We start from the raw sequence: 25,198 nt of genomic DNA on the forward strand, positions 1-25,198 counted from the left end.
TTTTTTAATGTTTATTTTTGAGAAAAAGAGAGAGAGAGCGAGCGCAAGGGGGCAGGGGCAGAGAGAGAGGGAGACACAGAATCCGAGGCAGGCTCCAGGTTCTGAACTGTCAGCACAGAGCCCAACTCGGGGCTTGAACCCACGAACCGTGAGATCATGACCTGAGCCAAATTCAGGTGCTTAACCAACTGAGCCACCCAGGCACCCTGTAAATATAGTTTCAAAAGATACTCCTAAAAGCATGTAGACAAAATTCCATAAAAAATTCTTTTTTCATACAAATTCTAAATGACTAAAACACATTTTCATGTATTCCTTATGACAGTAGCAAGCAGGTGGTTTTGCTGATTGTAGAAGAGTGTCTTTGAAGTCCGTATTAAACAAATACAAAAATACCCAGGGAGTCTGTGTTCCACTCCACACTCCTACATTGTTTATAACACTCGATGAGCTTAAATCTTTTATCTAATTCCATACTATTCAAACAAACATGGTTATTCCTAAATCACAGCTGTCTGCTACAATAAGAGCATCGCACTGTACCATTTAACAAGATTAATGACCTGTGCACAGCCTCGCTAAAACTTTCTCCTGTGTTCTCCTGTGCCACATCAATTATTGGTCTTCCTGTTGAAAAGCACAATTTCACTTCATTAGAAATCTTCAGTGAAGGGATTCTGAATAATACCAATGCCTGTAACCACCTTCAAAATAACAGAACTCCAGGATCTCATAAAGTTTTCTGCATAGCTCATTGGAAAACATCTGCATTATTTAGCATTTCAGTAATGAGACACAAAAACAATGAACCAAGGATTATTTTTAAATGCATTTAACATTCAAGAATTAGTTTATATACAGTGCTCTTTCCATTTGTTGGCATTGGCTTTGGTACATGTTTGGTGGGGTGGGTTTTTGGGGGGTTACTTTTTTTTCCCCCCTGGGGATGCTTCAAACTCCTCTCTGAATGTTCCAGCCTGCCCGAGCACTCCAGGACTTGGTGAATTTACAAGCTTGGAGCGTGGATGGAGAGGAAGCGGAGGAGGAGATGAGTCAGGAAATGCAAGGCCACCTAACTTGCTTCCTCCTTCTGAAGAGCTGCCTTCCAGAACTGCTCAGGTCTCATCACTGTGTCCTCAGAGCCAGGCTGAATATGGGTTTGTTCAGACTGCATCATATCATGGCCTGTTAACAAAGGTCCGTGGCACAGTTGGGCAGCTCAACTAAGTCAACTAGTATCCCTTCAGTGTAAAGAAAACTAGATTCTGCAGATGCCTATCTTTTCTCTCCTCATGATGAGAGACTGTTGCAGGCTGGTTTGTCATGGAGAAAATCATGATGCTTTAAAGACATACACACACACACACACACTAGAAGGCTATTTAGAAGTTGGTCATAGCCACCTGTTTACCTCAAGCCTTACCTCATCACTGCTCCACCGGTTGGGGAATGAGGGACGTAGCTTCTTGATGCACACGATCTCTCTCATGTCCTCGTAAGAGGGGTCACTGGGCACCAGATCGTGATAGGGAAGCTGGTATTCTTCCACTATACCTGAAAATATGAGTTGTTTTTGAACTATTATTATCGTCACTTTCTATGAGGTAGACCTAAACGGCCAACATACAAACCGTTCTCAAAAAGTTCTGTCAGTACTAAAGACAAGTGTAGGCTGAAAAACTGCAAAATAAGTCTTGAAAAACTACATGTGCCCCAATGACACTTAATCTAATTAAAAACATAAATAGAAAACCTAATGAAACATGTTATTACAGGTTTTTTCTAATTTCCCAAAGCTAAGTAAAACAAGCATCTCAAATTTATTTTCAATTTCATAAAGGGTCTTGTGTGCCAAATTAAAAAAAGAATCTATATTAAATCTCAATGCAAACTTGGCAGGCACCTCCCAAACTCATACCGCATAATATGGGACTGTTTCTATTATCGCAATATGAGATTATGAATCTCATAATACATTTGGCAGTGTGTCCTACTCGAACAAAACGGGAGATTTACATTTTTCTGCTTAATCATAAGAATGCACTTTTCCGTACTTAAAATTCAAAAAATTATACACACCTAAAAATACTAGCCATGATTTTTTAGGTGCAAGAACTGTCTGATTTTTAATTATTTTCTCCTTTAAATTTTCTGTGTTTCACCCAACTTTCTCTAAGAAATGCATTACTTTGAGAAAAAAAGAGGTATTGCATAAAGGAGGGTTAAGATACAAATCTATGTCATCTTAGGAAAATGGCACTTAGCGTGAGAAATTCCGTTTCATTTTTCCTGGTATCTACTTTCTACCTTATTCCTTTTGTCCTTTAGAAAAGCAGGCTACTTATATCTTCTTTTCAGTCCTATCTGATTAACTCCTCACAATAATTACCAGCGGCCTCTGTCCTTAGAGGATACTGCTCTGAACACTCTATGTGGAGCACCTTTCCTCCCCATCCTGAATCATCTATTACAGAAGCGTAATTGCTTTTATCTGAACAAGATGATACCGCCAGGTTGGCAGGTTATCCAGTGCATCATTAAATTCGCTGGGGTTTACTCTGACAAAAGCAGGAGTCTGTGTTAGGCCCTTTCTTGCAAACTCAAACCCATATATAAACCTAAAGGACGAGAAGGTTCAGCAGTTTCCTCAGACCATTCCAACTCACTGTCTTGTTCCTCGCTGAGACCACAGAGCATGACTGTATGTGTCGTCTACATTAACAGTTCCTTCCATTGTGTTTCATCTCTATAGGAGATACTAAAAGCACAGGGTCTAACGCATAGGGGATGCTCACACTTCATTTGAGTTCTTCCTCTTTTTCTAAATCTTAAGACAATGGCTCTGGCAACACCTTGAGGGCAAGGGCCACGTCTGTCTTATTCATCTCATATTTTCCTCAATGCCTAATGTTGGTGTCGTTATCAACATGGTGGTAAGCAAGTATATGTACCACAGCAAACTCAGAGCCAACCACATAAAATTATGAATTAATCAAAGTCTATCTTTGAACTATAGGCCTTCCTTCTTTCTCCTTATATGCAATTAAGTTATCAAAACTTCCATATTAGCTGCCATTTAATGGTGTCTGAAACCTCAAAAATTCTTTTTCTTGCCAGGTTTAGAAGACCTACATCCAGATGTATCTAGGTCACCCAATAGTCCCTAGACTAGAAACACAAGACCAAAACTTCCACCATCTTCATAAAGGAAAGTGTTGGAGAACAGAGGTTTGTGTGTGTTTGCCTTTCTGGAAAGAGAAAACAAACTCACTTATTAGGAACCCACTAGATACCAGGCATGTAGGTAAGTATGCTGTATAACTTATTAAATTTTTATAAACATGTTTGTGAGGTAGCATTATTACCCACATTATCCAGATGAGAAAAGTTGGTTTTGAGGGATTCAGTACCTTGCCCAAGGCCATACAGTTGGTATGGGGCAGAGCTGGGACTGGAATGTCTCTGACAAACATATGTCAATCTCATAAAGAGAAAAGGCAACATTTTAGTACCTCTCAAATCTCCATAGGCAAAGACAGACCTAGTAAAGCAATTAATACCATGCTGTTTTTATAAGGCTAACTTGTTTTTAAGCTGAGAATCATTTCTCCTGTGTTCCAGCTCACAGGCTTCCAAATACAGGTTTCCCGTGGACTTGTTTGCTTTAGATGTTCAGGAAAACGTAATTAGAGAAGTAGTCTTGTAGTCTACTTACCACTCCTTCAACTTCTACAAACCTATCGTAAGTGTAAGCATAGTATTCAAAAATAGGCTCATCTACTCTTTATACATCATGAACCAAGGCACAGTTAGTTAACTTCTATTTTGGTTTGCTCTTTTCTTCTTCGTATATAATGTTAGGAAACATTTCCTATGTCAACTTTCCTTTTTGCAGTTCTCTCACTTTAGAGGGAACGTGTTCTATTTTAAATTAAGCTTCTAATAGGCTCAGAATTCCCAGAGTGATGAGAAGGCATTGCATCGTGATCTTTCCACCAAAATCTAAATGCCTGTTGATTAACTGTTTCTCCTCTATATTTAAATATGAATCCAAATAGAAGTTAAGCCCCTACCCACCAAAATGAAAATTTTAAATAAGAGCTAACATGTATTGAAAGCTACTGATGTACCAGGAAGTTTTAATTCTCTTTAATTCACCTCCTTCTTAAGAAGAGAGAACTGGAATCAAGCTGAGTAACTTGTCAAAGGTTCACAGATAGTAAACAGCAGGTTTGAGAATGAACCCCAGCCCCAGTGAAGTGTTCTCCACACTTTCAGAAGCATGGGCAAACTCAGGGTTTCACAAAAGTGAGTTTAAATTGGCCGTGATGAGCAGCAGCACGGTCTCTTACCAAGCACAGCCATGAGAGTAACCATAAACAGGGTACTTGATCATGAAGAGCCTAAGATTCAGCTTCTCACCTAAAAAGTGATGGAATCTATTTAAAGACAGATGATGCAGCAGTAAGCGAGATACTACACGCATTAATAATGCCTCTGAATATTTAGCAATGTCTTGCGTTGTCTTACTAGGGAATCCTTGTTTGTAGGAAACTTATCATGACCAGTAGTAATACTCTTATGCTTTCATTTCCTTTTGATAAAAACTGATGTTTTCAAACTGCTTTATGAAGAAGAACTATAGAAAGTCAAGTGTGGGGGGAGGTTAAGAATGGGTGTCCCACCCCACATTTCTGTCTGTACCTTAATCTGCATAGAGGAAGCCACAAGGAATGGGGTATTGGAGTTGGGGATGGGGCCCAGCAGGTTGGTGACAAGAAGCTGGAAGGAGGCAGTCTGAGATGATTCTAAGACGTCAGATATCACTTACTGGGGGGACTGTGACTGTATCAACCGAAACAAGGTGGAAAATAAAAGGCAATCGTGGACAATATGCTAACTCCGATCTCTGATCGGAAAGGATCTGTAGTAGATCCAACAGCATCATTGTTACTTACCTCCTGATACACATCTCCTAGCAACCTCCCAGAGGATGAGTCCAAAACTGTACATGTCGGCCATAATGTAAGACTGAAAGTGATTTCTATTTAAGCTCTCGTCCAACACTTCTGGGGGCATATAGCGTTTGGTGCCAACTCGGGTGTTGGGTGGTATGTCAACTTCATTGGTATCACTGAGGAAAAAGGAAAGCAAAGCCCTATCAGCACTGAGCAGGACCAACAAATGACAAGTTGAAGGGATTCCTGAACAGGGTTTTAGCGAAAGGTGGGAAGGGATAGCCTTTCACAGAATAACGTTTCCCTGAAACTTATGTTTTGCCAGCAGTTGTATTATATATTCACACGTAAAAACCCAACGAAGATGGCAGAGTGAAGCTACGACATACAAGGTTGCGTTGCCACTGGATCAAATATACACTCGGAATAATTGCTATATATCTATTAAAAATGCCTAAAAATATCTTCTTCCCCTTCATATTTTAATAGCTTTGCTCTGAAAATTGGCATGAGCACATGCCAAGGTGGTTCGTCTGACACAGTATTTTTAAAACCAAGTGTCGCGAGGTTTTTAGAGGTGCAAACAAGTTAAAAAATGAGGGAGGAAGAGAACCAACAAAGACCTGAAAATGTTTTACTCTGATAAGCAGGATCTACAACATGTACTTCTTAATAAAAGGAGGAAAGGAATAACTGAACATAGTATCAGTAGGTGAATGAAAATTTCAGGACGCGATCCATTCACCATGATGTCCCATAGACTGGGAGAAAATTCACGATGGGTGGACACCAATCTGTAGAATGGCACTTGGGAACCACTGCCTCAGTGCTGCGAGCTGCAGCCGGAGTTCTGAATGGAGATGTGTAAAGTCAAACTACTATTGCTCGATAGGCTGACAACTAACCAAGACGAGGTATGTAAAATCGCGACCAGCACAGTCCGAAGCATGTATCAGAGGTTAACTAGTATTCTCTCAGCAGACACTAGTGGAGCTAGGAAGAGCAATAAACCCCAGTTTTGGTGAAGAAACTATTGAACAGAAAAGACACAAAAAGTCATTGTTAAAACTGCCGTTTGCGGGGGATCGTGGCTAAACCCGGCTATCTCCTAATTCCTAGGGAACGTGTTCTCCTTTTCATCACACTCCACTGACTCTCTAGCAGCTACGTGTTATTTCTATTCCATGAGGAAGTTACACAGAGCAAATATCACATTTATCAGGCTGGGTCACAGGCAATAACGCCAAACTTGCCCAAACACTACTGGCTTTCAGAAAGAACCTGTGGCTTTGATCTCCCTGCCTCCATCTTTACTGTCTACAACAGAAACTATGCAGTGTCACTTGGGAAAATTTAAAGGGTGGCAGATGTCTCTCTGCAGATCTCCAAACTGTTAACATTTACTAAAACACATAAAGCTTCATCCTTAGAACCATTTTAGATTCATTTCCAGCTAAAAGCCTTAATATAAAGCTATTGCAACAGATGGGCCACCAGTATTCTCATTAGGCCCCTCAGGATCTTCTAGGAGCTACTGCTCTGAGAAAGCCTGTTTGTTTTTAAAATAAAAGTTAAAGTGTAAATTTTTAAAAATGAAAATAAATAAATTTACATATACATGCATATATATATATATATATATATATATATATATATATATATGTTATATAATATATATTAGTCTGTAATATAGACTTGGAAGAAAGTGAGCCAAGAAGCAGCTTAATGATAAAATGAAAAATATCAGATTTCAAAGATGCCACAAAAATTCCACTTTTAATTATACTGACATCTCTTCTGTGAGCACATAGTAGGTACTTCATTAATGTGTTCTAATTTATGATTTTGAATCATTAGAGGTAGACAGTGGTGGGCCTGGGTAGAGAATTCTGGTTTCTATACAAAGAAACAAACATGGGGGCTTGCAGATGGAAAGAAACTGGTAAAGGGCCTAAATTATATTCCAGAACGTGGACTGGGAGACAAAATCAAGACCAGTCTTATCATGGGCCCCACAAGAGTGTATCTGGGCCAAAGATATAGTGACCACACTTGATAAAGATTTTAGGCAACTCCTTCCCATTCTTACTCTTAGCTTCTTGTGCTTTATTTGGATTTGCTAGGTTAGGAAGGGCTAACAGAATGTCTGACATGGAGACAATCTATTGTAAACTGAAAGGTAATAGTCACTTGATGACAGAATTAAGATTTCTGATAGGTAGACTACACAGAGTTCATCTCTACATTCTCATTCCCTCAAACACTGAACAAACATACAATCAAGGATTTGGTTGGTCCGTCAGATTCCCAAAAAATGTGCAGGCTTGGCACGACTGTCCCCTCTCTTCCTTCCTTTCCCCACCCTTCGTGTTTCCCTAGTAGTATGTGAATAGATACCCTCCCTCAGAATATCTGAATAAGTATCTGTCTTCCAACCTAAAAGTGTAAACTCCTTGAGCCCTAACTATCTACCATAATCATTTCATAGCCCTAAAGAGAATTGTCCTGATCCCTCTCCATTCACAATGGGCTGTGCACATGGTTGGTAAATAATACACTTTAACTGAAAGAAAAGGCCAGTCCACAGTAAACTTTGCTATAGATACTTTAAAGAGAAATATAAAAAAATCTCTGGGGCACCTGGGTGGCTCAGTCGGTTGAGCGTCCGACTTCAGCTCAGGTCATGATCTCACGGACCATGAGTTCAAGCCCTGCATTGAGCTCTGTTCTGACAGCTCGGAGCCTGGAGCCTGCTTCACATTCTGGGTCTTCCTCTCTCTCTCTCTGCCCTCCCCTGCTCATGCTCTGTCTCTCTCTCTCTCTCAAAAATAAACATTAAAAATATTTTTAAAAAATCTCTGTTGGGGGCGCCTGGGTGGCGCAGTCGGTTAAGCGTCCGACTTCAGCCAGGTCACGATCTCGCGGTCCGTGAGTTCGAGCCCCGCGTCAGGCTCTGGGCTGATGGCTCAGAGCCTGGAGCCTGTTTCCGATTCTGTGTCTCCCTCTCTCTCTGCCCCTTCCCCGTTCATGCTCTGTCTCTCTCTGTCCCAAAAATAAATAAAAAACGTTGAAAAAAAAAATTTAAAAAATCTCTGTTGTATATAGACCATAAAATGAGACATTACCAATATCTAAGAGGTTAAATAAAATTTTGTTAAGCAAAGTAACGTTGCAAAAGATTACTGTTAACCTAATGGCAAATGCCTTCAGCACTACACTTAAATGATAAACACGCCAATTATAAGTACTTCATATCAAACATTATAAAGGGGCAGACCCTCCAAGACATATATAGCTCCAGCCCCTCTTCACTCAGGAGTGTTTCTATATTGGAAAGTAATTAAACTGCAGCTCTCTCTCAGGTTTTCAGTAACGTTATCTTAGCTGCTCCCAAATTAGGGAAGAGAAAAAGTAAGTTTGTTCATCTTCAAGACCAAAAATAGAAGCCAGGGATATTGACACTGGGGGACCGAGAATAAAGGAAGAAAAAGAGGCCATAAGTAGAGATTCTTACATGCAGAGCATGTAAGAATAGGGGATAAAGTAACTGAAGGAAGGGGTCAAGGAGGAAGAAGGAAACAGGAAAGGTCAGGGCTCCTTCAGCTTTCCCTGGCTTCCTTTTCCATGAAGGGGCAGTTCATGAGAAAAGACAGTTACTGTACAAGGAGGGCAGAGTCGGAGAAACGAACTCTAAATGCACAAAAGAATCCTCTGTGCTGCAGCGGCCACACGTACATGTGGTCAAATCATAAAATCACTCAGAGCAAAGATAAATACCAACTTCAGGATACTAGCTACTTCCGGGTCGGGTAAAGGGGGAATAAAATAGGGAGCAGAATGAAAAGGGCTATCTTCAACATTGCATTAAAAAAAACCAAAAAGATTAGATAAAAATAAGGCAACTTGTTAACTTTGTTAACATTATAACAATTGTTACATGAGTGCCTTATTATTTTTTATACTTTTCTGTATATATAAATATATTTTAATTAAATATATTATAAAGGAAAAGAATTCAGCAGGGTAAGGAACAAGAAAAATGTACCTTTCAAGGATTAAGGGATAGGTTGGAAACATAAGGCTCTGAAGAGCAAAAGTGGACCAAAGTAGAGAAGATGAGTTTCTACCAGGAAAAACCAAAAACATTCCATCAAAAACATGGGTGCCACGTTCACTGTAGAGGAAAACATGATCTCTCCTGCCTTCCAATGGAGAAGAGTTAGAAATATTTGCACAAAGGGCTCATAACTGAAAAATTGGGTTTAGAGAACTACAGGGGTAGATATTTTTACTTACACTTTAATAATTAATCCTTCTACTAGATCCAACATTGGCTTTCATCCCTGTTAATGTACCAGTATGATACAGGCTTAAGTAGAATGTGAAAAAACATAAAAATATAATTTGAATGAGGCACCTGGGTGGCTCAGTGGGTTAAGCATCCTACTCTTGATTTTGGCTCAGGTCATGATCTCACAGTTCATGGGATCAAGCCCCACATCCGGCTCTGCACTGACAGCTCAGAGCCTGTTTGGGATTCTTTCTTTCTCTCCCTCTCGCTCAGCCCCTCCCCCACTTATGTGTGCACACGCTGTCTCTCTCCTTCTCTCTCTCAAAATAAATAAACTTAAAAAATATATATAAATATATATATATATTTATAAATAAATATATATATATATTTATTTATATTTATATTTATATTTATATCTTTTTTGAACAAAATAAATTAAAGGTTGTCAGGCAACTTCCTCTCCAGGAAAAAAAAATTTTTTTAGAATCTTACATTACTGGGTACTTTTCTTTATGAACTTTAGGGACAGTGGGCTGGGACAGGATTAAATAAAAACACCTAAAATTTTCTGAATAAAAAATAAACAGTAATTTGGGAGGTTGGGGGTAAAGAGGCAAGTCAATTAGGGAGAAAAAGGGTTCTCCCCTCTGACCTAGAGTCATGACAAGATGTTAAGCTTCTGTAGGAAACAAAGATCAGGAAAATGTTCTGGTGGCATGAATTTCATGACTAAATTTTACACAGTGCCCTACAACATATCTCAGCAAAGCTCTCTTCAACCTTGAGTTGACAGTAAAGTGTCGTCAAGTGTCGTCAGTGAGTTGAGTGTTCGGCAAAGAAGAATCAGCCACTATATTATGTGGAGGTATAGCAAACATATATATAGAACATATATCAAAGATATAAGGCTGATAGGACAGAGAGGAAAACAGTTCCTTAGGGTCCCCAGATGCACTGTGAATGAAACCGAGTTCCCTAGTGTATTAAGTAGGATTAGGGCTGATGAAGTGTAATTTTATTTGATTCTCAAAATGTAGGATGCCCTCAGCTAGGACTACATAAAGAGGCATGAAAACAAACTTCCTATTTCTCACCAAAATCATTTGGATGACAGTGGTAGGATAAAGAAAGTGGCAGCATGGTGGTGTAAGAGGTCTACAGAGGAGACCAAACCTTCCAGCATTCAAACACTCTCAGTGGCTCCTTCTCATCCGACGGGGATACAAAGTGATCGAGGGTCCTCAAGGCAACTGCTTTAGGCAGGGAGAGGGCAGCAAGGCACACTGACACTGTGAGACAATGGCAGCAGAGAAGGGAAGAGAAGGCAATGAAAGGATACAATACTAAGATTTTCCTCTTCTGAAGGTGACAAGGAGGGCTGATGAAGTAGGCACACGGGAGAAGCAATAGGACCTGCTGGGAGACAGATTTCATTACTGACATGGTTTAGAACCTTGGGCGCACAGTGACGATTTTAATCGGTTTTATTGTCTATGGACAGTGCCACTCCCTACTGCGTATGTGGCCCCCTGGGTCTGGCCCTGGTACCCAGAGTGGCACGTGCGCACTGCAGTTCTTAAAGTAACCAGCAGAGGGAACCGTGGAGCTCCTGTGAATGCAGAGAGGCTCAAAGTGGAGACTCCAGCAAGGAGCCAGAGAGAGCTGGAGGATGAGCCCGGGCAAAGCATGGGACTGCGGAATAGGGCACGACTTACACTGTCAGCCATGATGCACCAGAGCAGGGGCAGGCAAAAGATTTTTATTTTGGTGGCAGAATATAATAAAGCAGATTTTTAAAAACACAGTCTTCGCCTTAACCTTGTTTTGGGTTAACTATTTTTCAGGTTCATTAAACCTCCCAATTATAAACACATAGCAGGAATTCTTGCAAGAAGAGTTGCGTAAAGGAAAAAGCCACAGGTTCGGCACAGTGCACATTCCCCCTGTACCATCGGCTGAAGGGAGAGGTGCACGAAAGACATGAAGATCCCACTGTGGCCATGAGAAACCAGCTTGGGGAATCAAGATGTTAGCTCCAACCAGGTGGCTGTGGCTCGTGAAGCCTTTGGTCACACGCAGGTGGTCTTCTGCTGGGTGTTGCTGGTGTCTAAAACAGAGAGATGAAAGAAGGAGAGAGGGAGAAGGGAGATAAAAAGGTAAGAGGGAAGGAAGAGAAGCAAACATCGCATACCTTTAATAATCTAAAAAGGGGTTTAAAAAATAAGAATTCAGTGATCAAAAAAGAATGAAATCTTGCCATTTGCAAAACATGGATGGAACTAGAGTGTATTATGCTAAGTGAAATAAGTCAGCCAGAGAAAGATAAATACCGTAGGACTTCACTCATATGTGGAATTCAGGAAACAAAACAGATGAACAAAAGGGAAGGGAAGCAAAAATAAGATAAAAACAGAGAGAGAGGCAAACCATAAGAGACTCTTAAATACAGAGAACAAACTGAGGGTTGCTGGGGGGGGGCGGTGGGGGAAGATGGGCTAGATGGGTGATGGGCATGAAGGAGGGCACTTGTGGGGATGAGCACTGCGTGTTGCATGTAAGTGATGAATCACTAAAGGCTACTCCTGAAATCATTATTGTACTATATGTTAACTAACTTGGATCTGAATTCAAAAGAAAAAAGAAAAAGAAAATAAACTACTCCAAAACAATAAATAAACAAGAAGAACTGAACTTCCAAGAACAATGAAAGAAGGGCAGGAGGCATAAGACTTGTAAGGGAAGCCAATGGTTTGCTTGAGGCTTGCAAATGACATCTGAAATTAACCACTCGGGAAACATAGTAGAGCCTCCAGAACCTCCTGGTAGGAAGACAGAAGCAGCCTCCCAACGCATGAAAGACCCTCCTGAGCCTTCAGAGGAAGGGACTGTGCACATCCCTGGGTGTTTCCTACAGCATCTGGTAGGTAACAGTGGTGCTGGCCGGCCACGCTGAACTCTGCCCAGTCAGATGCTAACCAATGAGGAGAGTTTTCTGCTGCACTTTCAAAAAGACTCAATGCTTCTACAATTAAATCCTGAGACATCTCAGGATTTCTGAGCAACAGAACTTTCAAGCTAAAAACCCTTCAAAAGAGGGTGGACATGGCTGCAAAACCCTGACAGAGAGCGGGGATTCTGCCACTAATCAGCGGAGTTCTCGGACTCTGACAAGTCATTTAGGCATGCCACTTTTTAAATATACCACTAAGTACACAAACCAGAGGCAGGGTTAGTGCTAATGGCATCAGAGGGACGCAGAGGAAATGCAGTGCCCCCTGGGCTGGGTCACTCCACCTCCTTTGCATTTGGACAAGTTGACAATTATCAGTTGGGAGATCCGTGTTACAGACCGATCTCCATTGTAGTTTTTCTATTTAAAATTTAATAGCAGAGAAGTTCTAAACCAGGATTTTTTTTCCCCTAAGAAAATATATTATTCTGACACTGAAGGACCAGTGGGGTTGCTTGATCCTCCAAAGTAAAAAGTGAAAAGATTGATAAGTTCCTTTAAGGGATTTCACATGTCATTGTTTTGTCCTCCCAAGAGAGATTTGGGGTTACGATGATGTCTGCTTCAGCATCACCTGGATTAAGTCTCTGTTGGGCAAGAAATACATCAGCACTTATGTCATTTTCAAGAGAGTGCATGAAAAAAAAAATGAAGACAGCCTAAAAAAAATTATACGAGCAGGAAATCTCTGAAGCATAGTCCACTCTCTCTGTGGCTCTCAACTTCCTTGGGAACCTCCCAGAAATTACTTAAAAGCCTGAGAGAACACTTACCATGTAGAGACCATGGTAAAGATTAAATTCTCACAGGAAGTTCACTTATGAAGTCTGAGAACTCCACACTGGGTTACCTTTGACCCCACTTGTAATAAGATCTCTAACGATCTCTGTGTGTGCACGTGCCCCCAAAATAGGAAAATCAGGAAAAGAGCAGAAACCAAAGAAATATATAAAGCAAGGTTTAAAAGTAAAGCTCAAAAATTGAGAAAAGCAAAGTTCCTTTGAAACACAGAAAATAAAATGTGAAAAGGACCTCTGAAATTATCAAATGCAGCCTCCATTTAATGGAAGGAAACTGAGGTCCAGAAAAGTAAATGGGCCCACAACTGCTCTAGCCATGAGATTTGTGCCTCTAACAGCCACGGTTTCACAGCGGAGCCAGTGTCCTCAAGCCTTCCTCTCTTGATGAACAAGTCAATATATGCCAAACAGAGCTCTGAATTATCCCTTAAAGCACTCCCCTCTGCTTCCTGGAATCAGGGTTCACATGAAATTTGAAAGATCATTTAGTTCATTCTCCTTATATTAGCAGAGCTGAGTTTCAGAAATATAACACTCGCTTTTCTTGCCTATTTTAAGATCTGCAGAGAAGAAAAGTCCTCAATTATTCTGATATTGCCAAGATGTATTGCTTCAAAACAATGTTGGAATACCTATAACGAATAATTCACTATGTCATGTCAAATGGGAAATACATTAATGAATCTGGCACGGATCCTGCTCTCAATATGCCCAGTGACAAGTCGGCAAGATGAGGCAGGTACTAATATACTATCAGGCAGACAAGGGCTGGGAAATTACCAGGGAGTAGAGAAGATGATGTCATTATTCCTAGCTAGAGGATGGGTAAAGTGACTTAAAGGCAGCTCTGAGACCGGATTAAGGTACACGAAGAAGCAGGGGCATTTCAGACTGGAAACTATGCAAGGCACAGTAAACATGCAGTGCATATGGAGAAAACAAATACATCAGTTTTGCAAAAGCACACATACAAACTGGAGGGTTTGTAGGATGTAAAACAAGGAAGGTAGGGGCACCTGGGTGGCTTATTGGGTTGAGCATCCGACTTTGGCTCAGGTTATGATCTCATGGTTCATGAGTTCAAGACCCACATCAGGCTCCATACTGATAGCACAGAGCCCATTTCAGATCCTCTACCCCCCTCTCCCTTTGTCCCTCCCCCATTCTCTCTCTCTCTCTCTCTCTCTCTCAAAAATAAATAAACATTAAAAAAAAAAAAAACCAGGAAAGTAGATTTAATCCAGAGTGTGTAGGACCTCTGGAGCTAAGAACAGATGCTTTTTTTCTTCAACCTGTAGTTCACAAGGGATTGCGTATCTGTCCATTAATACAAAATTTGGGAGCAGCACCTGTGTAATGGGCACCAAGGAAAGGCAGGAGGGATGTAAATTTGAGGAAAAAAAACATGGTATCTACCTTCATGGAGCTTAGTCTTCATTGGGAATAACAGACAAGCAGTCCATGAGTATTGCACAAGAGTATGAGAAATGTCATGACAGCGTGCACAGGGTCACACGGAGGGCAGAAGACTAACTAAAAGTCAGACTTAAAAGGGAATAATAAAAGGTGTCCCAAAGAAATAAACTGCAAAGATAAGTAGTAGTTATGCAAACAAAAGAGGAGATGCTGGGCACTCAGGTAAAGATAAAAACATGTTAAAACACCTGAAGGTGTGAGAAAGAATGAAGCATTCAGAATATATACTACAGTTGAACCCAAAGCTATAGGAAACCATGAAATTATTATGCTGTCCAAAATTATGTTTCAAGAAAATAAATCTGGCAGCAGCATGTAGGGAAAAAAAATGGAAAAATAGGAAAGACAAAGACTACAAAAACTACAAAGTGCTTCACTCCAGAATCTAGAAAAATGGTAGAGGACCCAAACGGGATTCAGTCCTAGTGGGAATATCATGGAGAGAGAATCCATTCAACTGAGCAAACCAAAAACTGAAGGAACAAAGAAAATGTCAGGCACCACACATTTTAGAATGGATCAACCACAACTGAGAACTAGAAAGGAAAGCAGGTATCAGCAGGAAATCTAGCAGTAGGGAAATATGTAAGAGACAGACCAAGAACAGAACCCACAGACAAAGAAAATGAACGTGGAATAAAGGCACATCAAGAAAATAGCAGGAAGAAAGGTTTGCACACTGTGGACAGTGGAATGACAATAAGAAAGGCTTCTGGTGACAAAGATCAATGGTACCCCTTAAAACAGGAGCTCAGGAGAGAAGGGAGAAGACACAAAATCACACAAGACATTGTGAATTACTGGATTCTGCAAGCAGATTACTCTATGGAACTCAAGAAATTTAACAGGGGAGGACCAAAGAGAGGCCCGGAATTTGAGAAGCATCATAGGATTGATTGATTGATTGATTGATTGATTGATTGATTTGGTAGAGGAGACTTAAAAAAGGCTGTAGATTAGAAAAAAGAATTCAGAAGAGAGAAGGGATTTTTTTCATGTTGTCAGGAGGTTCTTAATTTCCTCCTGCTTTGATTTTAAAGGTGAGAACTTCAATACCATCCTCTAAATGGTGGAGACCTTCCTGTATTGGGGGCCTATTATTAAGTCACACCTCAGTCTTTACAAAAATACCAATCTATTAGTCTTTTCTCATGAGTTTTATTGTCCAAACATTTCATCATCTCCATGGCTTTTCCACTGTGCCCTTCTCCATATTCTATCAAGTCTTCTTTGGGGGAAAAAAAATCCATGAGAGGATCCAACGAATTAATAAAGGCTAAACCTAGATTAAGTTTTTAAAAGGGTAGTTAGTTCTATGATGACCCCTCTACGCCAGCAGTTTGCAAACTCATTCTGTTTTGTATTCAAAGCAAAGGAATCATTTCTTCTAACTAAATCATCTGCAAGATAAAAGGGGCTGCACTGATTAGGGGCAAAATAGAGCCCCACTTACTGGGTACTCTTCCTCCCCACTCTGTACAAGCTACTGCTGTCACTCCAAGGAGCCCCAGCAGTCTGAAACCACTGTGTTATGACACATGTTGGTTTATGTGTTAGTCACTTTAAGTCATGGTACAGTAGTACTGAACGGTGACCGTGCTTTGTTAGTTTCTAACATTTCTCATGGAATAGCTATGCAAACAATCTTTCTTCCATAAGATAAAAAAAAAAAAAAACCACGGCCTTTATCACCACATAACATGTAGATCTTTACTAAAACCTTTTCCTACCTACAAACGTATGCAGAATGCTCACCAAATCATCCCAGACATTAGGTACTCTTTTCTAAAGAGCTTCATGACAGCTACAAACCTAATGTAAACACTGTCTAGAAGCCAGGTCACCGAGGAACACAGAAACAACAGGACACAAATACGTGTTTCTTCAAATTAATGTTTCTACTTTTTCCCTCCAAAGAAACATCAAAATTAAGAAGGTTCCTCCTCTAAATTTCCTAGCAGCACCAAATGCCAGAATGTACAATCTATAAAAAAGGGATAGAAGAGAATCATAAAAAGTGTATTCATTCACTTTAATACTAACCTAATAAATTTGACGGCTAGGCCCAGGTCAGCTATACAGCACGTTCCGTTTTTCTTCACCAGGATGTTCTTACTTTTCAGATCTCGGTGGGCGATTGCCGGTTTGCCTTGGGTACTAAAGATTTCAGTGTGTAAATGACATAAGCCACTGACAGCAGAATAGGCTAACTTCAGCATTGATTTTGTATCTAGAGTGGTAGACTTCAGATAGTCATAGAGGGAACCGTTTTCATGATAGTCTGTAATTAGGTACAACTGGGTCCAAGACCCTGTCCCTTTGATATCTGCAGCAATGAACCCTAAAAGGAAGAAAGACAAAAAGGTTTGAAGCCAAGTGTTTTCTGAATACTATCAAGAATAATTCATATTCCCAAATACCATTCCTTGTCACAGAGGTGTCTTTGTTTAGTATTTCGTTCAGCTTTATGGTTATGCCTATGACAGTATTAAATTATGAATACCAACCAGAGGCCATCAAAACAGTAGAGGTAGAGGAACATTAAGCGTTTGTACCTGAAAACATGAGCCCTTTCTAGTCAGTCATTGATATTTACGTTATTATATTACAGTAAATAGTATACATAAGCCACGGTTTACAAAACAGGTCTGGAGTCAGGGCTTACACTCCATATTAGCTTATACTCTTTCCAACTTGGATGATGCAGGTACATTACTTCTAACTTGAGAAAATGTTTTAAAAATCAATTCTCAATATAAACTCTGGATACACACACACACACACACACACACACACCCTACAGATAAAACTTCTCTAACTTTTCACAACATTTAAACATGTGCTCCTTCAAATCCCTAAGAAACCCTAAGAAATTCTGGTATTACATTTGCATTTCCTGTCCCTGAAGAAAAAATTATTGGAGAGTATTCCATTTCCAGCCCACTATTCATTCACAGAAGTGGCTTAGTCATTCCTCCTGTGAGGTCTCCCAGTAGAAACTTATGACGTTCTTGGGCTCAGGCCAAGAAGAAAATGTCTATATATTTCATCACAGGTCTAGACAGATGAGTTAATAGGCAGATGTTAACAGAAAATAGAGGAAATCTAGGAAACCCTGAATACCGCTGTACCGACTCACCCAAAATGTTTTCATGCCTCATCAACACTGTCTGATATATTTCTGTCTCTCGGAACCAGCTGGCCTCCTCCGTGGTGAAGAACACTTTCACAGCTACCTTTTCGCCACGCCACTTTCCCATCCAAACTTCCCCATAGCGACCTTTTCCAATCTGTTTCACCATCTGAATCTGCTTAGCTATAGTCCTTTGGACCTGTTAAATCCCAAAACACACTGTTAGTGTATTCGCAGCACTACAGATTTGTTTAATCTTTTTTTTTCCTCCTCCAGAGAAGAAACAATTACTGCATGCAAAATATATTTAGCCAGTAGTTTTTCTTTACATAGACACATTATTTATATTTATTTATTATTTTATACTGTCCCCTTTTAAATGTTTTTGAGATTGATTATGGATTCTGAATTTTTGAATTATTGCTTCTACATTATTAAATATTTTATTCTACCTATTATCATTCTCATAGAGGAAAAAAACCTGAATGGTTCACCGTCACCAGCAGAATAAAAATACTTTTCACTCCCACTACTGTAGCGGGATACTGGACACTCTGAAAGGACTCACCCACCATACACTTGATCTTGGATAAGTTACAATGAAACACAATTGCAATGCATTGTTGGACACAAAGAAATAAAGGAAATCTCCAAGTAAGAAGGTCAGGGTAGAGGGAGGAGGGTGGGGAGGGGGAGGGAGGGAAGAGCTGAGACCAGAGCAGGGAACAGTAACCATTAGCACATACAAAAGCCAAGCTGCTGTCTGGGTGAAGAATAACATGAGCACTGCGATCTGGAATCTAAACTCTGACCCCTTTAAAAGTAGAGAAACTGAACCTAGGGCTTTGGCATTAAGCTGGGACCACTGAGTGACACTAAATTTGCCTGAGGTTGGTAGCACTCCATGGCTCCCAGCAAGAACAAATACTCTCCAGAGAAAATCACTTGCAGAATATTTTTCATCCCACCACTACAGCCAGCTATTAGATACCTTGAAGGAACACTTGCCACCATACAACTCGATCGTGGTAAGATGTAAGAAATAAAAAACTATAATGAATTATTGGCCTCGCAAAGAAATACAGGAAATTCCCAAGGCGAGGTGGGTAGGGAAGAAAGAAAATGAAGGGGGAGAAGGAAGGGAGACAGGAAAAGAAGATCCCACAGAATAAATTCCTTAAAACCAAAAGAAACAGCCACTATAAATAAGAGTCAAGAAAAACAACCCAAGTAGATTGAACCCCTTCAGATTTCAGATACAGGAATTTTCAGACGTACAATGCCACGGAACACTGTATGAAATATGTAAAGAAACAGAAGACAAATGAAAAGGAAGGAAGCAGCAAATAATTGCTGAAAATCATACTCTGAAGTGGAACCGTTAATTGTCACAGTCGAAAATGTAAAATGGACAGGTAGAAGAAAAAGAGCAGGTTAGATCTGGAGAGGAAGTTAAGCTTGAAGAGAGCTCTAAAGAACTAGAGACAGCAGTAGAAACAAAGAGAAAGAAAATATGAGAGGAAAGTGGTCTAAGGGTTAAATGTCTGTTTACATATGATCTGCGGCCCATCTGTACTCACATGAAAATACTGTAAGAACTCCATGCACTGAAATGGCTAAGTATTGATGATAATTTACATAATTTGGGAGGCATATATAAAGAACCTAACACAAAACTCTCACAAGATCTGACCAGAAAACTGGAATGAATTCTTAGCAGAAATGTGCTTTGAATCAAGTAAAGTTGAAATGTTTCTTTATACGTTTACACTTTTAAGGACCAATACAACTGAGTCCACCCAGATAATCCAGAATAATCTCATCTCAAGGTGAGCTGATTAGCAACCTTAAGTCCCCTTTGCCACGTAAAATAACAGATTCCAGGGATTAGGACGTTTTGGGGGGCATTATGCCTACCAGAGATGTCTACCAACTAGGGTCGGTTCTGTTTTTGCATCATGGATGATTTTATTAATTCAAGAGGTCATGCTAACCATTGCCAGAGGCATTAACAGCACCCATATCAGACTAGAAGCTTTTAGGAAAAAAGATAAAATCTGTTTTTTAATGCTGTTTTCTAAAAGAAGGATTGAAAAATTAAAGCATTGCTGACATGCAATTAAGCCACTCAGCCTGAAGTAAATAAGGAACTCTCCAGAAGAGTTCAAACATGCTATTCAAGGAAATGTTCAATGTATTTCCACTTCTAAATGGGGGAACAGGGGCACCAAGGGCACTAAGCAGCTGAGACAAATCCGCAAATAGTTAAATTACTGACTAGGGAGGACACTTCCCCCATTTATTACAGAAATTTTGTATTTAATTTACAGATGTTACAGAGCACTGTGTATGGAAATCTACAGAACATTTTCTGACATAAACAGTTTTGCATGCACTTCTTTTCTAACAATAATATAGCTTCTCGTAATTTAATGAATGTACTAATGGAATTGGCAATGCTTGAAAGAATAGGAACTTATCTCAAAGATAAAAACTGTCACTAAATTATACTCAGAAATTTAAAATGTACTTTAGTTTTGAGATTTATTATAACTTCTAAGGAGGAAAACACTGGAAAACAAATAGGTTTCAGTTCCAAGAGCATAAACATCTGATTCATTAATACTGAAGGGGATTTTCATATTTGTACTTTTCTTTTAAAAAATTATAATATACAGATTTTAAAATATAAGAACCGTATCTGCTACATATTAAATTCTAACAATTAAAAAAACAGTAAATTTGATAATAAAAACCTCTACAGTAAAATAAATATTTACATCCTAAGTAGTATCAGTTTGGTCATAATGACTACCTCACAAGTTATCTTCTGTCTGGTCTATTACCTGCAGAGGACATACTAATCAAAGAGAAAAGTGTTTCAGTTATGCAAAATAAGTAAGCCCTGGAGATCTGTTGCACAGCACAATGCCTACAATTAACAGTAGTGTATTGTATTCTTAAAAATTTGCTAAGAGGGTGCCTGGCTGGCTCAGTCAGTTAAGCCATGATCTGACTTAGCCTCAGATCATGATCTCATGGTTTTTGGGTTCGAGCCCCGCATCGGGCTCTGTGCAGACAGCTCAGAGCCTGGAGCCTGCTTCAGATTCTGTGTGTGTCTCTCTCTCTTCTCTTCCTCTACTTGTGCTTGCACTCTTTCTTCTCAAAAATAAATAAACATTAAAAAAAATTTAATTTGCTAAGAGAGTAGTTCTTACATTATATGTTCTTACATTAAAAAAAATAACAACAAATAAACAAGACAAAATAACAAGAACAAAATAACAAGAGGGCAGGAGGAAACTTTTGGAGATGATGAATAGGCTCATGGCATAAATTAGGGTTATGGTTTCACAGATGTATACTTATCCCCAAACTCTTCAAATCATATACACGAAATATATACTTTTATACATTAAGTACATATAGCTTTTATATCTCAAAAAAGTTATAATTCTTGACTTGAGATTAAAAAAAAACTTTTAGTACTACAATAAGAGGTCATGAAAACAGTCAAGTAAATATGATATCCAAAGTCAGAACCAGACAATAAAGATTAGGTAAATCAGTCTTAAGAGTTTGTTAAATATATAGATATATATCTATATATATCTCTATATATCTATATATATATCTATATCTCTATATATCTATATATATATCTATATATATCTATATATGTATCTATATATATATAGATAGATACATATGTATACATATATATGTATACACACACACACACACACACACACATATATATATATATATATATATATATATATATATAAAATTGTTATTTTCTATCCCAACAATCTTTTTTTCATGGTCTATAAAGGAATCAAATGTTTTCTCATTAAAACAAATGCCTTGGGGTGCCTGGGTGGCGCAGTCGGTTAAGCGTCCGACTTCAGCCAGGTCATGATCTCGCGGTCCGTGAGTTCGAGCCCCGCGTCAGGCTCTGGGCTGATGGCTCGGAGCCTGGACCCTGTTTCCGATTCTGTGTCTCCCTCTCTCTCTGCCCCTCCCCCGTTCATGCTCTGTCTCTCTCTGTCCCAAAAATAAATAAAAAACGTTGAAAAAAAAATTAAAAAAAAAAAAAATGCCTTGGATTCATTGTATGTTGTCTTCAAGTTTGGTGATGTTGACTATCAGAAAATTATACCTCTCATGAATGGAAAAGCCAGGACTTCATCCTGAAACATAAGCCCTCCAGCTGAAATGCAGTCTTCTTCCCCTGGAGAAGTACTCAGATCCCAGTTCGTTGTAATACTTTTGCCTTCAAAAGCCAGGCCAAAGTTCAGTAACACTATCCTTACTGAAAGCAGAGGGAAGATGGCTCCATACTTAAATGTTTTCTAATCTGCTCCTTATCAGAATGTCTAAGGGTCTGGATTGTAACCATACACTTACACTGAAAAACAATCACCTTACCCCCAATATGTCAAAATGTTATCAGAAAGCCCTTCATCTGAGATCTGATGTCTAACTGATAGTGTAGAGCTTCTCTTTGTCCACTACCCTATCTGTTTCAGTAAAATGAAACCCCGTACTTATTGACATTTCCTCTCAGAAGACATTTCCTTTAAATTCAGGATATGTTCTTCTCATACCAGCAGAGGGAGGCCTGATCCACTTCCTGAGCTTTGAGACTGCTCAATTAAGTCTCTCAGGGATTCTCCAGGAGGAATGTACGTTTCGTCCTGTTCTAACCCAATGCTGTACCGAGGCCTGGTTTCTTGTCTTTTATACCTAAAGATGCACAGAGGAAGATAATTTAGGATACTGAATTGCAATGATGGGTAAAACACTGCAAACAAAACAGTCATCACAGCAGATTTCATTTTAGCACAAGAGAAGATAAATTTTAGTATTTATTATCCTTACGTGATAAATGCTAGTACTTCTTTACCAATACAAGATACATGCTTACTATTTATTACCCTTAGTTATGATTTTCAAAATATAAATCATAATTATTTTGCTAATCTATTTTTTAAGTAAGCTACATGTTTTTACTTGGTCTCAACCATCTATAATTCTTCTTCTCCATTCAACTGCCTATTTCCCAGCAGGGGTTCAATAATATTTTTCTATGGTTCCACTACTCATTGCCTAAAATTTCTCCCCTTAAGGTCCCTAATTAAAGCTGAAAATTTGGGGTTTACAAAAGACATAACAGAAAACTACTTCATCTAAGATAATGTATAAAGCAATAATACAGACAAATGAAAGAAGTATAAACTTTAGAAACATCTTGTCAATAATTACGCCTCCAATTAGAAATGAATTTACTTGAATCAACTCCTATTTGCAGAACAGTATCATAAATGAGTGTTACAAAAAGCAAATGATAAAAATTTAAAGGTCCTTGATATCTCACAAAGTAGAAAATAAGTTCTTAGTGAACAAAAAGTAACTCTCACTTAACTTTAATTACTGAGCTTATTTTAGCTGAATCACTAATAAAAATGTGGCTTAAAATTTTTCAGTATTAAGGGAAAATTGTTAACTTGGGAAATAAGGAATTACTAGAATGATTCTAGGTTCAACATGGCCATTTCTTCACTTATGATCAAACCTTAGTAACAAGTAGCTCCTGAATTCCCTAACTATCCTAAATTCCCTAAGGGTGAAATTTATCTGGGTGGCTTTGATGTCTGAAACAGAAATGAGAAGGTATCTATTAACAGCTTCATTAGGACAAATATTTTCAAAAGTAACTGATAGTATCAGGGAAATCTAAGATTTAATTCGGTCAAAGAAAGCTACGGCGAAAAATAACAGGTGGAACAGTCGTATGAGGATCATATTTCAAACTCAGAATTCTACATCCACATGTCAGAAACTTACCTGAAGTAACAGAATAAAATAATAAGGACCAATAGCAAACTACAGACAGTTACAGATATAAGTAAGGCCTTGTGGTGTATAGGTCCATCAACAAAATCTGAAATTAAAAAGAAACAGAGCCATAATATGGAGAATATTTTTTACTTAAAAATTAGGAAGCAACTCTTTCCTAAAAGCGTTTGCTAAGCCCCATATACAAGATATAAAAGATCCTTTTAATCTGCCAATTGATAAGAATACTGTATATTGTATAGTAAATATATATATGTGTATTAATATATATCTGTATTTGTATTAATATGTTTGTATATTTGTATATATTAATATATATAAATATATAATTGTATAGTAAATATATATATATATATATATATATATATATATGTATGTATTCCAAATTAAATAAGTTCAACTACTGTGAATCATTGTTCACCTAGGCATTTATTTCAAGAGCGTGAATTTCCTCCTCTCTGGAAGGAATAGGCTTGACACAGAATAGAAGTATAGAGTATGAATGAATGTAAATGGATCAATACCCCCAAAATAGAAGTAGGTAGTTCAACTTTATTTCAGATCCAGCTGATGGGTTTACAGGCTTTTCTCGTGTGATTTCTGGAGTGTTCCATATCATGAATTTGGATAAAAAAACTGGTCTATATTCTTTGTACATGAAACACACGGTCATCTTATGATGGATACAAGGGAACAGGATTCCTCAAAAGTTGCCAAATACAGAAGATATGATGTGCACCACTTCAAACAAAGATGCCTTTCAAAACCACATTGCTAAATTTTCCATAAATTGCATCATATTTTAAAATAATGGGTATGTTCTACTCAAAGAATTATTGTGTGATCCTTTTATAGAACAAATTATTAAATATTATTCATGTTGTTTTAACTGCAGTTCTTGACAAATCAGATTTACTTACAGCATGATTTCTTAAACTTGGAAAGCTTTATACAAATGCATATTTACTGACTGTAACCTCAGAGATTTTTGTTCCAAGTATTTTATTTTTTTACAATCATCCCAGATGATTTATATGCAAGTAGTCTCTGAAACATATTTTGAGAAAACTGACCTAAAACCAGGTGCACTTATGTAGTAACAGAATTAGCAGTGTTCTTACTATGGGGACCATACTCCCTTGAGAGAGTGATTACTTTTATTTAATTTTTAAGCGTATTATTGTAATTTATGACTTTGGTTGCTATGAACAAGAGGTTTTCCAACTGCACTCTATACTTTTAACTGTATGGCTACCTAAATGTTTTGCCTGGGGACCCTATCTCACCCAATGTAACATTTTTTTTTTCACTTAAAAATATTACATAGTCCATGAATAAAAACTAAAAAGCACCAACTAATGAAATAACTAAAATCGCCATCACCTCACTACTTAGGAAAATTACTATTAGCATTTAACACATGCTTTTGCAGTATCATTTCAATGAATAGAAAAAAAAGCTTATGAGCAAACTATTTCACAAGAAGGCATTATATACACCCTTGTCCGTGGCAGCATTATTCACAATAGCTAAAATGTGGAAGAAACCCAACTGTCCACTGACAGGTGAAAAGATGAGCAAACTGTGGTACATGCTTACATACACGGAATATTATTCGACCTTATTGTGTTACGATATATGCTACAATTTGCTGACTCGTAAGGA

The 25,198-nt window shown here is 38.6% G+C and overlaps 1 protein-coding gene across 12 annotated transcripts in view; it reads right to left on the bottom strand.

The window, feature by feature from the left end:
- The window catches only part of BMPR1B (bone morphogenetic protein receptor type 1B), a 425,442-nt gene that overhangs the window by 4,030 nt on the left and 396,214 nt on the right, over positions 1 to 25,198 (bottom strand). For all 12 annotated transcript variants that reach the window (XM_058721870.1, XM_058721874.1, XM_058721869.1 and 9 more), the window contains 6 exons: positions 23,522 to 23,618; positions 22,282 to 22,420; positions 17,678 to 17,870; positions 16,582 to 16,879; positions 4,959 to 5,134; positions 1,424 to 1,554 (listed from right to left, as the gene is read on the bottom strand). In XM_058721870.1, the coding sequence (XP_058577853.1) occupies positions 1,424 to 1,554; positions 4,959 to 5,134; positions 16,582 to 16,879; positions 17,678 to 17,870; positions 22,282 to 22,420; positions 23,522 to 23,618 (1,034 nt within the window). The remainder of the gene's footprint in view (positions 1 to 1,423; positions 1,555 to 4,958; positions 5,135 to 16,581; positions 16,880 to 17,677; positions 17,871 to 22,281; positions 22,421 to 23,521; positions 23,619 to 25,198) is intronic.

The sequence above is a fragment of the Neofelis nebulosa genome, chromosome 3 (assembly GCF_028018385.1).
Source record: "Neofelis nebulosa isolate mNeoNeb1 chromosome 3, mNeoNeb1.pri, whole genome shotgun sequence".
Lineage (NCBI taxonomy): Eukaryota > Metazoa > Chordata > Mammalia > Carnivora > Felidae > Neofelis > Neofelis nebulosa.